Source organism: Pelecanus crispus, chromosome 7 (genome assembly GCF_030463565.1).
Source record: "Pelecanus crispus isolate bPelCri1 chromosome 7, bPelCri1.pri, whole genome shotgun sequence".
NCBI lineage: Eukaryota > Metazoa > Chordata > Aves > Pelecaniformes > Pelecanidae > Pelecanus > Pelecanus crispus.
The window spans coordinates 5,203,294-5,217,053 of NC_134649.1; the positions used below are offsets into that span (position 1 = coordinate 5,203,294).

At 40.0% G+C, this 13,760-nt stretch overlaps 1 protein-coding gene across 1 annotated transcript; it reads right to left on the minus strand.

Annotated features, from left to right (window-relative positions):
• Positions 1 to 2,346: 2,346 nt before the first annotated feature.
• On the minus strand, positions 2,347 to 13,760 carry PGPEP1L (pyroglutamyl-peptidase I like). Its single transcript, XM_009482001.1, has 5 exons — positions 13,727 to 13,760; positions 11,013 to 11,065; positions 4,175 to 4,291; positions 3,447 to 3,676; positions 2,347 to 2,527 (listed from the first exon to the last, which is right to left on the minus strand). The coding sequence occupies exons 1-5, from the start codon at positions 13,758 to 13,760 to the stop codon at positions 2,347 to 2,349; spliced, it is 615 nt and encodes a 204-aa protein (XP_009480276.1).

Consider the following 13,760-nt stretch of genomic DNA (forward strand, 5'->3'; position numbering starts at 1 on the left):
AAGATGTCGAGCACCATTTGAAGCTTTGTTGAAATGAGCAAGGCAGGGTCCCTATTTATTTTTATTTAAGAATATTGAAGATCCCTTCCCCCTCGCTCCCCCCAAATTTGACTGACTGCGTTGCTGAAGGGTTCTGACAATTTAGATACTGTTTAAAAATCAGCTCTTCTGTTTTCTGAACCAGTGAGGTTTGAGATGAAAGGATTGGCCAGAGTTTGTCTACCTCTGGGACAAAAACAAAACTAGAAAGTGCTAAGGAATGGATGCAGTTGCAAATACAACATTTTCCAATTTTTCTTGTTTAAATTTTTTTAAGAGAAAATTAAACGATAACATGGCCAATTTATTACGTAAAAAGACTTGCTGTGTATAAATTATTCCTAAAGAAATTCCTGTGTTTATATTAAAATGAATCAGTAGATAAAAAAAAAATTTCAAAATGTTTTTGTATATTCTGTTGTAAGAATTTATTCCTGTTATTGCGATATACTCGGGATTCTTTACATTATGAAAAGAAGAAACTTTGTCTATTTTGAATGGCTGAAGCTAAGGCTCCTTTAGTTTCTCTTACTCTGCTTTTTTCTAGTAGTTTCAGTACTACATGATTTAAGTTAAATAAAAGAATTCTGTATGCATTTGCCTGTTTCTGAATTTGTTGCTCCTTATGCGAAGCAAGTACAGGTTAGAAAACTTGGAGTAAATCTGTTTTTCTTCTGCCCTTTTTGGCTGCATTTAATCGAGCTACTCTGGATAAATTTTAGCAGAGGTTGGTACTGCTGTTACGTTGTGTTGAAATCAAAAGTATTTTCATCCAGTGACACCAAGCTTGTGGACCCTTTTTCAACGGGACTTTGAGTCCTGTTTTGCAGTAGGTAGTTCCTTTGAACAAGGTAAGCATTTTTATTTCTTTGAAGAAAACCTGCATATTTACCCTTAGAGCAATCTACAGGTGAGGCGTTCAGCCATCCAGCACGTGGTTATCAGTTTTCTGTAACGGGCATTGGAAAAGGCAGCGGCAAGAAAACTAGAATTATCTCGGCATTTCCAGTTCCTCTGACTCGTCATTGGAGTGTTGACTGGAATAAGGCACGATGGTGGCCCAAAGCTTCATCAGCTGTCCGTGCCGTTAGGTTTGTCTGTTGTCCTTTTTACTGGCGTGATGCTTGAGGAATGGGCTTTTGTTTCCCTGCAGAAGTCCCAGGTGTTCCATGTTAAGCTGCTGCTGTCCTTTTCTAGCGACTGTTTGTGAAAAACACCTGCTAATTTTATCTCCTCCTTGCCTGTTGTCGTACTAGCCAGATTATGAAGGAGAGCGTGCGCTGACGTTCCCTGCGCGCTGAGGGGAAGTGCCGTAAAGCTCTGTCGCACCCAGCTGTCGTGGGTGTAGCTCTGCTGGGACATGGGGGCCTGGCTTGGCGGGGGGAAGAGCGGAAGGGAGCCGTCGCTGTCGGGTTCCAGGTTCTACAGTTTGGGATCTCGTGTGGTTCCTGTTCTGTAAGTATCATAACGTGCCACAGCACAGTGCCTCCACGATGGCCTTTCTTGGGACAAGTTACCTGTCTGGTTTTGGTGCCTACGCCCCTGAACAGCCGTGACCTGTTCTCGTGCTGTGCTCTGTGCAGGGACTGCGGTGTTCTCCTTTGGGACAGGCGTTGAGAGAATAAGTGGTGTGGGTGGGGTAATAAGTGGGGTAAGCGGCACTGTCGGGCAGTTGGAACAAAAATTACTGCTAGCATTACAGTTCCTGCTGGATTCCAGCCTTTTATTTACTTCCTTTTAAGCCGCCCTGGGTTCGTAGCCCATTTGCCATCTGAAAACCAGCATTTAGAGCAGGTCACTAAGAGAGAATTGTAAAACTTCACGTAATGGGATCCTTACATGTGTTTTGTTTTCCCCCATATTTACATTTTTTTACGCAGGCACTTTGCATGGCTGAACTCTCTCTGGACTTGGGCAGGGGCTGAGGGGACCTCTGTTACACCTGTACAGCGCTGAGTGTCCTTACGGCCGTGAGCGTCCATCTTGGTTCAGCAAGTCTTTACTAATGTCTTTCTAACCATCAGAACTAGGATTAAGCATCTAAAATGTTTGAAGTCCAGTTTCACGCTTTCTTAAATCTGAAGCAACCTTATCATTGTTAGCAACACAGACTGCCAATCATTTGGTTTTTCTCTCAAGCTTTTTACCCCAAAGAGAGATCTAAACCATCGTTCGGGTTTTGTAAGGAAGTTTCACTGAAAAGAACATGGAATATAAAATCCTTTATGTTAGGTTTTAAAATAATCTTTGGATTTGTTTCATTTAAGAACGTAAGGAATTGCATTCTAAGAAACCCTCATTTTTTTCTTATATATGATCCATCTTACTCTCTTCCCCACACTGTTTTAACATTTCTAAAATAATTGTCTGTAATGCTTTTCCTAGAAAGTCTGCCGTTACCGATTTGGATAGTGGAGGCACATGGATGAAAGCCGCTTTTCCATTGCCGTAATACAGAGAAGCGTAGTAGGTGTAATCACAGATATACCTGCAATATTAAGAACAAAACAAAACCAGAAACCCAAATTAAGGAACCGTAAACTTTGATTAATTTAAATATTCGTTAAGTAGCCAAACCAGATCTGGTTTATGAAATTATTAAAAACATATTTGCTTAGTGAATAAAGGAAATGCTGAAATAAACCAAGTTTGAGAAACAAATGTTCCTTGTCTGATGGTTTGGTTTCTCAGACAGCCACCCAGAAGGAACTTTAAATAAAAAAATCACAAGACATGCATTCCCTTCTAGGCTTCTGTAAGCTGTGCGAGATGGGAAGGGTAATGCAGCCTACTGGAACTACGACCATGTAAGGCAGTTTTTTGTGTAAATCGTAGACTCTCACCATCAGGAGGGGTTTTTCTTAACACCTTGCCTTTTAACTTGCAGGTGCAAGTCCTGAAATTAAGGGCCAAAATCAGCTGATTTTTGTTTTTTAAAAATGGGATCGTTTTCTGTGTTTTCCTTTTAATTGACGACTAGCGTAATAGAAAGTTGCTTCAGTGCTACTGAAACGCATACTGAGATGACAGACATCATTCTAAAGGTGCCTGTAATTGCTCTGTTTCAGTGTACGTATTTACATTTTGTATCCCTCCCAGTTGGGAAAAATAGGTTAAAATCTGCTACTGGTCAGTATTGCTTTCAGACTCTTAATAGCTCAGGTTTACTGGGGTTGTTAATCACAGGGTGTGCTATGTTGAGGCTTATTTCTTTTGGAATCTACAAATCCATGGAAAAATATCTACTGGCTATAGTCTTTCATGAAGGCTGCTTTACAGAAAATTTAAATTTATCCCAGTTTCATACTTTGGTTGGAGGAAAAGTCATTGTCAAGGTCCTTTAAGGTTAAATGAGTTGACTGAGTTACTTCTGCTTTTAATGTGAGACCCCAATATGCAGTGTTTACCTTCCCGCATCTCTGGAAAAGATTATATCCATCCCTTCCACTGAAATGTTTTTCCAGAGAGTCTTCATATTAATTGTAGATTCAATCTTTTCCGGGCCATCTAGCATGCAACAGCCACCTTCTGGGTAAAAACCACAAGCATCCATCTCTTGGTAGCCTTTGTTCTTCCCACACTGCTCAAGGATGACGATTGCTTTGGTGGATGAAGCCAGCCCAACATGAACAGTAAGCTGTTTTTTCCCACCAGAGTGAATAACAGGAAATTAAAAATGAGACCTGTTTTTTTAAAACCATGTAATGCAATAGTGCCAAGCATTATGTGAAATACTAGCTTCAAGGTAGGGAGTCCTGCTCATGCCTAAAGAAAACTTTGATAAGAGATTATAAATGAGAACAAAATTACGCTTTAGTTTGGTTTTGTTGTGTCTAGTCAGCTCAGGACTTCAGAGATGCAGTACCTTTTTTGCAATTTATGGTGGATTTTTTTTTTTCCTTTGTTCAGTGTGCAGTTACGCTGTTTAAATGGCACAGGGTTAAAGCAGCGTGCTAATTATTGTGTGCTCCAAATTTCAGTTTGAAGCCTTTTTCACAATTTTAATAGTCACTTTCCACAGTAGCCTGATGCACATACTGTGCAGTACTCTTTTGGAGATCTTTTTAATGATCAACTCAGAATAATCGTATTCATAAATGAAGGGGAAAAATTGAGTAACTTGCTAATTACTCACCAGTGGCTGAAGAGTTGTCCATATCTTGAAGACTTGCTGCTTTGCTTTTTGGTAAACCACCGGCAGCTGCATGATACGCAGATCTATGTTTTTACCAAGGCCTCTCTTGGACAGCTCCTGTGTATACAAAGAGCCACCATGGACTTGTAAGAGCACCAGATTTCTCGGACTGCGACAAAGACATCAGGCTGATCCAACTGAGAAAACACATGAAAGAGCAATGTAATGCTGTCTAAGCCCGCGGTTCCTAAACATTGGTCTGCAGTGAGATTCAGTTGTCTTGTGGTAGCTCTCCCTTTTTTAACTGAAAAAGACTAAAATGTGCTAACCAACTTCCTAATGTCACATCCATGTGGAGCCGCTGTTGTGTTTTCCAAAGGGATGCTCAGTCTCCAGTGGGTGGGAGTGGTTATTGCTTCGGGACTGGGCCACGGAGAACCATGAAACACAGGATCTCTTGGAAAGTGGCCGCAGTCGAAAGCATCTACATAGGCTCTGATATAGGTAAGAGCTGTTCCTCTGAAAGATCTAGTAGATAAAAATGCAACTATTGAGAGACACAAATGAGGGAGAATTCATATTAGCTGTCCGCTCAGTGACACACGATCTGCTGGCTTGAACTGGTTCAGGTAAGCTCCGCTGGAGGTGACTGTCAACAGGAGGAAGGTCACATTTAGAATGGGTGTAATTTCTTTTTTGGTCTAGAATATGGTCCCCTAGTAAAAGGAAATGGCATTTATTGGGATGTTATTTCTCTGTCATTTATGTAAAGTTGAAGTTCCACATGGGACCTTTGCCCAAAGGAAACAAAACTTATGCCCAGGATTGAGGTGAAAGAAACAAAGGCACCCTTCAAAGCAGCAGATTGGCCAGGTGGCTGGAAGATGGTCTGGAGAATAGACGGCATGTGGAAATGACGTGAAAAGCTGTGGTCAGTGGAACAGGGCTAAGGCACAAGGCATAACCTCTAAGCAGGGGGTAGGCTGCTGATGGCAGGATGCAGAAGGAATGCATCTGAGGTAGAAAGCTTTGTCCCAGAGAAGTAAAACAGTGGATGAAGGTCCCTGTTGAATTTGAGTAGACCACTACCACTACAAATTACCTTTCTAAGGGTGGGGGGACGTAGGCAGAAAGTCAGCAGCAGAGGTAAGTGATTAGCCCAAGAAAGCTGTAACTTTTTATTAAATGTCATTGTCCTCTCAAGCTGTTGTTTCTCACTAAGGATTCTCGTGTGGACGAGGCCCACGGTTCTAAGCCATGCTAACTGGGAAATCTGCCCTTCAACACTGGCTTCCTACATAAATTGTTCCAATTTTCTTGTCAGCGGAAACATTGATTAGCTGTGCTCAATAAACTATTTGACACAAGCAAGGAAACAATGCCTGCAGGGAAGTAAACACATTTAGAGAACAGTGCCAGCCTTTTTTCCTCTGGGCACTGACAGTCTTTGAGAGACCATTGCATCATCTTGCTGAAGAATGCTGTACTGTGTCTTGGCTTCCAAAAAAGAAAACCCCAGCTGGTTCACAATTAGCATTTTCTTTTCTAAAGCATCTTTAATTTTAACATTTAATGAGATTCTTCCTTTTTGACTGTAAGGCTTAGAAGGCTCAACTACCCGTAACTTTGGTACAGAATGTGGAGACCCACAGTAAGTTGTTGGGCTGTTCTCTCGTGCTCTCTGGATTGACATTCTATGGTCACCGTTTGTCATGGGAGAAACGTGCAGGAATACTTCTGTGCAGGACAAAACCAGAAGCTAGCCAGTAGCAAAGGGCTGAGAATTTGTGTCAAAGGAAGATAGTTCGCTATGTCCTAAGCAATTTCAGCATGTTGTCAATAATGTGTATTACTTTGTTGTCTAAGAATCCTAACCATGGGCTTATACCCCATTAGACCAGACATTGTACAAACATGGAACAAAAAAGCAAAAGGTTGTTCCTTGTCTCAGCCAAGTCTCAGCCTTAACCAAAACCATTTTTGCATTTAAGGTGAGAGACTGAAGATAGTTAGAGGAGGATGACTGCATCTGGAAACTAGAGCTCACACTGGTGAGTTAATTCAGTAAACAAGTGCCTGTCTTTTGTAGTAGAAACAGCAAAGAAAACTTCAAAGGAGGGCAAAAGTTTTGGAGGACTTTTTTGTGGGAGAAGTGGTTGAACAGAAAGCATGAAGATTCTTTGCTGGGAAGTTTTTCTAAAAGGGAAATGAGATCCAGCATTATCAGCTGACGACCTTGAATTGTTGGTGAGTTGTGGTCATAGTCCTGGTCTGCTGGAGTTCTGGCCCATGTTGTTACACAGCCCTCCCCAAAGGGAAGTGATTTGCACAGAACAGTTGTGCTCAGATGCCGTGGTTGTGTGTCACACGGGGTGTTAGAAGCATCTTGAACTTTTAGAAAAACTCTAGAAAATTTCACAGAGTTTGCCTGAGTTTTCACTGATTTGGGTTGCCAGGAAAGGGGGGGCAGGGGGCTGCGTGTGTTAATTTTGTGACCCTCATTCAAAAAGGCTTGTGTTGGTACAGAAAGAAAACCAGAAGTTACCGGCTGACCAGTCAGCCTGCAAGTATGTTGCAAACAAAGTTTAGGGTTTTTGGGTTTTTTTGGTTGGTTGTGTGGTGGTTTTTATTTTTGTTTTTGTTTTTTAATCCTGCAGATACCTTTCTAAAGCTTTAGGGATGTAAGAAAGTTCCAGAACAGAAATGAAGGAACTGAAGAGCAATGTCTTCTTAGTTTCACAGATGTTGAAACTAAAGCAGAGAGGGAGAGAGACAGAGGGATTAAATGACAAATTTCCAAAGACCACATGGTCAGTGGCAGGATGAAGAACTGCACTCGGAGATCTGATCCTCATCTCCCGATAGCAAACATAGTTCCCAGAAGCGGTTGGAAATGTGACCTGTTCTTCACACTAACAGTTTAATTACTATGAATGTTGTCACTCAACTTACATTTGTGCCCTATTAACTGGGGACTTTGACCTTGACGGTAGACTGCCCTGATAGGTTATTTAGCTGCCAAGTGCCAGACAGGAGTTTCTGGAGGAGACACAGAAATGGGGTTAGATCAAGGGTTATGAGGTGGGACCATCAATCTGTAATACGGAATAAATAATTCAAGGGATCTGGGATTCTGAGGGTCCCATGTGGTGCTGATGAGCTAACACATCATGGTAACTCAGTGTGATTTCTCAGCAAATGCAGAGTAAATACTTGGTGGTGTTTTCCTTTAGAATGTCCTGCGCTTCCAGAGTTAAAAGTGCTGCTGGTGGAGCTTTCATGCGTATTTTAGGAGGGTATGTCAGGTGAATGGAGTGATGAGAAGCATGAAAAACTGAGACAGACAGGTTTTTAAAAGAGAAGCTGTCTTTCTAGTGCTAGACAACCGTGTTGGGCCATGTGACAGTGCCTGTAAAAGCTCTGAAGCTTCTCTCAATGACTCTGAATTGACAGGTTCACCTGTACTTTCAGATCCATTTGACTCTCCTTTTCCCAGAACACTTGAAGGGTCCTTGCTGAGGAGTGAGAACTCCGTGGGTGCAATGCTGATGAATGCCTTGTGTGTGAGTCATTTTGTGCTGTGATGAGAACTTGAGTTCATTCAAAAATGACAGGATACTCCTCACATTTTTGGAAAATTATATTTTCATAGTCTAAAACAGGCAATGCAGGACAATGCACTGCTACATAGTATCAATAAGAAATCATAAGAATTCAGAGCTAATAACTCTTTCTAAACCAGCAGAAATAGAGATTTGGAGAGTTTTATTGACATTCATCATCCGATTCCTGGGGATTTCAGAAAATGGAAATTGGCCTGTTCACCAAAAATGTAGTAGTAGATAGTTAAGAGAAACAATATCACACAACCATTTTTCTGAGTGCCCAATGAGGGCGTAGAAGGGATGCAACTATTGGAATGGGCTGTGTGCTCACTGGATCAGTCTGATCCTTCCTACAGAAGGAAGAGGTTCAGGAAAATGGCTGATCCCATCAGCAAGGCAGAGTGCAAGAGCATCTTATGGAGAAGCTGGTAACAGGGATCTTAAGGAAGCAGTTGTGCATAAGAGCAAGTATTGCTCACAAAAGTAAAGCCATTGCTCTTTGGCAAAGACTCCATTTCTAAAAGTATGGAGGGCGAGGCTATGCTTTGAGAATTCGGACCCTGGGACTTCTGTTACATGTATTTTTACAGGATTTTGGATGCTTTTGGTGTGAAGCCCCTTCTAGGACATGAACTCTTAAGGTGACACGCATCAGTGTTACAGTAGCATTGAGGATGCCATGGTATCCAGGCTTTTGATAGTTCATTTTGAGGTAGTAATTAGGGTAGTTCTGGATAATGCTACAAAGGCATTAAGCCTGAGCAATCATGTTTAGTAGCTCTGGTCTGGCTGCTCGGTACTTTCTTGAGGATGAGTTTGAGTGTACTCTTGCTTGGTTCTCAGAAAAGAGACTCGGCAGGAGGGCTTTATGTCACTTTAGTGATCCATGCAGGAACCCCAAAGCCAAGACAAGATTACGTCCAGATGTAAATACTAAATTTTGCTGTATTTAATATATGTGCATAAGCTTCCTGAAGACCATAGGGCTACTCATGTGAACAAGGCCAACGGAACAATACCATGAGATTGCTGTTTAGCGTGGAGAAGCGTATTGACATTCAAAGTACTTCCAGATTTGGAGCAAGTTTCCCTGAATTGTCTGGATTAACCACCTTTGCCAGGGAACAGGAAACCAAAGCAGCATCCCCAGTATGGATACAAATTAATTCCACACAGAGGGTGTCACAACAGTGGGAAATGGATTTGTTCTCCTCCATACGCAAGGACTGACATCTGTTTCATTATGGAATGCTGTAGCCCTTGTTATATAACGACTCCCTGGCGTAGCCAGCGCATGGCATTGTTACAGAAAACTCATCCGTGCATTTTCGCTTTAGGCTGTTTTGCTTGCAGATAAAGAACGTGTTTTATTTTCAGCCAGAAGAGGATGATCTTGCACCCAAAATTAGAACCAATAGGAATCAGGAAATAATGAGCAAGAACGTTGTCAACTGACAAATATTTGTGGTTTAGAGCACATGTCAAGTTGGAGTTGAGATAATTTATGGGTCTCCTGTGATGACTGGGGTGTGGAAGGGTATCACTGAAGTATTTTTGTTTCTTGTTAGCCTACAGGGATATCCCTCATGACTTTGAGGGGGTAATAGATCTATTCTTCCAAACACCAAGTTGCGCTTAGCATTCTTCACCCAGCAAAGCTAGAATAGAAAATATGTATAGGTTGGTGGAGTTGCTACAGCTTTGGTCTTTGAAAAAATGTACTAGCTCCTTGTTTTTCAATCCTTTTGGCTTGACTGCACTTCGTTTTCAAGACAGATCTTCAGTAGCTGTTACCAAAACTTGTAATACAGTTATAGTCTTGTAGAGTCATCATCTTTCTATCACTACTAATACTTATAGCTACCTTTTTCATTTCAGTGTCTGGAAGAATTAAATATTTATGGACTTATTTCAGTCTCCCTAATAGAACATAGTCCCCTCAGTTTGTCTTGCATGTCTTGCTTTCCATTTTTACCAGTATTATCTGCTGTTTCTTGCAGATATTGGACCAATCTTCCAATTCAGTCTTACTGCCTTGACTGTTCCCCATCTAGTTTCAGATTTCATTTTTAACCTTCTTTCTACCTTCGAATTGCTAAGAACTTGTGTGAAAGACCCTTTCAAAAGAACTCTGTTCATAAACACCTTATGAGAGGAACTGAACTCAAGGAAGGACCATTGTCTGTGCTGGGGAGAATGAATGAACCTTGCATGTGACTTTTACACATGCTCAGCAAATCTCTGCAGCTGTTCCTGCTGTTTGAACTTATATACTACAACCATTCACACTTTAGATTGAGGTAGCGTACTAAAGTACCAGACTAGTAAATTGTTTCATTGTAGCAGACATACTCTTACATGCAATGGTTGGGTATTTATTTTGTAAGACATATTTAAAGAGAGAAGTTATGTTATTGTTAAAACATGGATAATATTTTAAAAACAAGTGATCTTGTTCCTGGAAAATAATCTATTTGTGGAAATTTTAGGTGTGTCCCAAGAAATGTGGGCTCACACAAACAATAACTTGAAAATAAACAATTGTAACATAAAATATTATGCTGAAAGCCAGGTATCCAAACCATGTCTTTGTATCACCCAGCTAAATTTCTTCTAATATACATACTTAGGAAATGAGTAGGAATTTTCAAGACTCGATCTTAGATGTGTTACTGCTAGTCAAGGTGTATGGAGGGGAAAGAAATCTGAATGACCTTGTTTTCAATTTTAACTGTAGACTTCACTGTCATTTGAAAGTGGAAACCGAAGGTGAGATGTGAAAACATACTTGGAATTGGCATGCTTTTGGTTTTGTGTTCCTGAAGTAGGCAGTAAGAACTCAATAGGCTACACTTGTATGAGAAGGAAATCGCCTCACTGATGAGTTGTGGTATGAGATGATCTGTTTACTGAAGACAGAGATAAGTTGTGGCATATGCATTAGTTGTGGAGAAGGCAGCCTGGGTAAAAAATACCCTTTTAAAAAAACCAAGAATAGTATTTTGATAAGTGCTTAAATAATGCCAAAAAAAATTATTGCAAATAAAATAATGTTTCACTACTTAATTATCCTCTTTCTTCCATGTTGGGAGTCTGTGAGTCTGCTCCATGGGGCGCAGTTCTGTTTGAGTCACAAGAAATTACTTTCTTGAACACAATGGAAAGCCTGAAAACAGTTTGCATTGGGATCTTCACAAAATAAAACACCTCCCTCCCTTTTTTTTTATGCTTACCTTCACTGCTTCCCAACTAGAATTAACCAGGTATTGTCTAAAGGGACCAAAACCTGAAAAGAAAGAAAGGTGCTTTTAACCTATGCTTCCTCTGCAATTGTAGATTAGGTGCTGACATGTATGCACACACATATTTGTTCTTTATCTTCATACTTCTGGTTATCGAGGTTGAGTTTTTTAGATGGGATTTAGCCTTTATAACACTGAAGGGATTAGTATTTTCATTTTTTATATGCACTGATATAAGAGCTGATCCCACAATCTTCATTCATGTCAAGGCTTACTTATGACATAACTGAAGCTGGTAAAAGTACTGGAGCCAATAGGACAGATCACGTAAATGATGATTTTGGGCAAGGATCATCATCCATAGAAATACCACTACTAAAAAATCTGGTGTTAAATACTCCCAGGTCACAGTCAATGTACCATGCTTATTGTTAAAGCTCATGAAGATGAACATATGCATATTTAATGAAAATGTTTGAAAGAGTAAAATTTTATTTCATTTTTAATTTTTTTTTTTTGTAATCCCAAGTAATGAGAACTTAAGTTTTCTGTCAGTGAAAATGTGCTTTTTGTGGTGCTGGGCAAAATCTCTTCCTTCATTTTTTTTCCCCCACAGGAAAAGAAAGGAGGAAAGGGAAAAGGACTTTCTGAATCCAAAGTACTACATTTAATTTTATGCATCCTCTTTTGTGAAAGACCTTTTTTTAAATAAAAAGGAAAAAAAGAAAAATTTTGAGCTAGATGGGCACTTTGTCATGAAAAAGTTTGATGGAAAACTCCCACTGTCTTTATTAATCTCAATTACTGTTCTCAATCCAGAGTGTTGCCAAGTCTTAGATACTGGGTGTCAGGAAAACAAGTTTGTGAAATGGTTTTAATGCTGTAACTCTTAAATATTTAAAAATCTTTAAATGGACAAATAAATACTTGACAGCATATGATTGTTATTTTGCACAGTGAAAGATACTTGTATGTGGGGACAATTAAGCCTAAATGCAGACTTATGACAGCTTAATTAATGCTAGACTTTAAGCATTTCTTAATTTGTTAATACTTATTTCATAACTGCTCAGTCTTTTCTCTTTATTACTATGAAAAGCTTGATGGTGCTAGTATTTATGACAATGTTTTCCCCAGGTTTAAATTTTACTATGGGGAGGGAACTGGGGAAATAGTACACATTTCACATTAACAGGGAACATAAAACCTCACTAGTCCCACTCCACTTTCAGAGCAAAATTAGGGTGATACTACTCCATTTTGAAGCTGGTGGTGTTGTTGTTGTGAATGTTTCTGTACCTGTGTGTGCAGAACTGTAGAATTATAGTAAAGTTACTAAATAACTCACAATGAAATACATGCATCTTCAGTGGTGGCCAGAAGACACTACTGCTTAGGATAAAATTGTTCTATGAAAATAAATGGCTAAATGTAAGAGTGTTTTACAGTACTGAAATACCTGCAACAACTTGGAGAGTTAACTGGCTGAATATTATTAGGCACCATATAATAACTGGGCTCACTGCCAGCAGGTTTATATTATGAGCAGGTGAAAATGTGACAGAGGCATGCTGTGATAATCTCTTTAATAGCTTAAAGATGCACCTGTGTCTTTAACGTTACCCGCTAGTCTAAAACTATTTGAACAAGTAGATTTCTACACCTAAATGGCTATCTAAGGGGAGGAAAAAACCAATAAGGTGCTAAGAAGTGTGCCCATCAAGAGTATGTGCCATAAATATCATAGAAGAGAACCAGATTGTCAGCCTTTTGTTATTTTATTTTGGCAAATACCTCTTGCTCTATTCTGCACTCCCATCCAGTTCAACTGCAGTTATGTCTAGAGCAAGCCAAACTAGTTCTGCCCATCTTGCAGCTATTAAAAAAAAAAAAAAAAAAGTGTTTAATTGAAAACAGAGAGATGCAAATCTCTTTGATGTAGCTTCAACCTCATTCCTATGTCCTCACATGACCTGCAGTGGAAAATTATCCAGCAACTCACATGTCAAGATATGTGTAATGATTGCCTTTAGATGAGCCAGTGGCAACAAGAGGAATACTGAGTAGCAGCATTCCTTAAGAGCTTTAACCTTTTAAAGCTCAGAAATCTCTAGGTGGTTCTGCCACTGTGATTCAGCAGTAGTTATAACCAGCAAGAGAAACTCCAAATTTGGTCCCTTGTGCTGCATGTTCAGGCATGCTCCTTTGGTATATTTAAATTTAATGGTCTAGTTTAGCAGTGATGAGGCAGCATCTCCGGTTTAAATCTCCCTTACCTTGCCATGAAACTGAGACCCTGAAACTTGCCATGTGTTGCTCTAATTCTGGACACTGACTATGTGACATTGTGATGCAACCTGGTTTTCTTGCTTTAGAGCTCCTTTTGGGTAAGCTTTATCTAATACTAGCCTGCACTGCCTTGAGCTATGTGGTTTGGATCAGAGAGAATGTCAACAAAGATTAAAACATGGAGAGAATGAACAACAAACCAAACTGGATGGCAGTAAAGAGGGCAGACTGCAGTCTGTTTCCTCTGACATGCATCTGATTTTCTTAGGAAGGCACAGCAGCAAGTTATTTTCCATTTGGAATTGTTAGTATGACCATTTGCTACTGTTTTTCCCTCCAGGGAACTGTTTACAACAAAGATCAAGCATGTGTGCATACCATCTCTTGCTAAAAGAAGAATAAAATAAAAATCTTACCAGTTACGACCACGGTATTGGAATTTGAATCCAT

What these genes read in the sequence shown, in the direction of transcription:
- PGPEP1L (XM_009482001.1), bottom strand. Translation starts at nt 13,760, where the DNA reads ATGGATTCAAATTCCAATACCGTGGTCGTAACTG. An exon ending in CAATACCGTGGTCGTAACTG is followed by an intron (nt 11,066 to 13,726) that starts GTAAGATTTTTA and finishes CTTTCTTTTCAG; the next exon opens with GTTTTGGTCCCTTTAGACAA. An exon ending in GGACAACTCTTCAGCCACTG is followed by an intron (nt 3,677 to 4,174) that starts GTGAGTAATTAG and finishes GGGAAAAAACAG; the next exon opens with CTTACTGTTCATGTTGGGCT.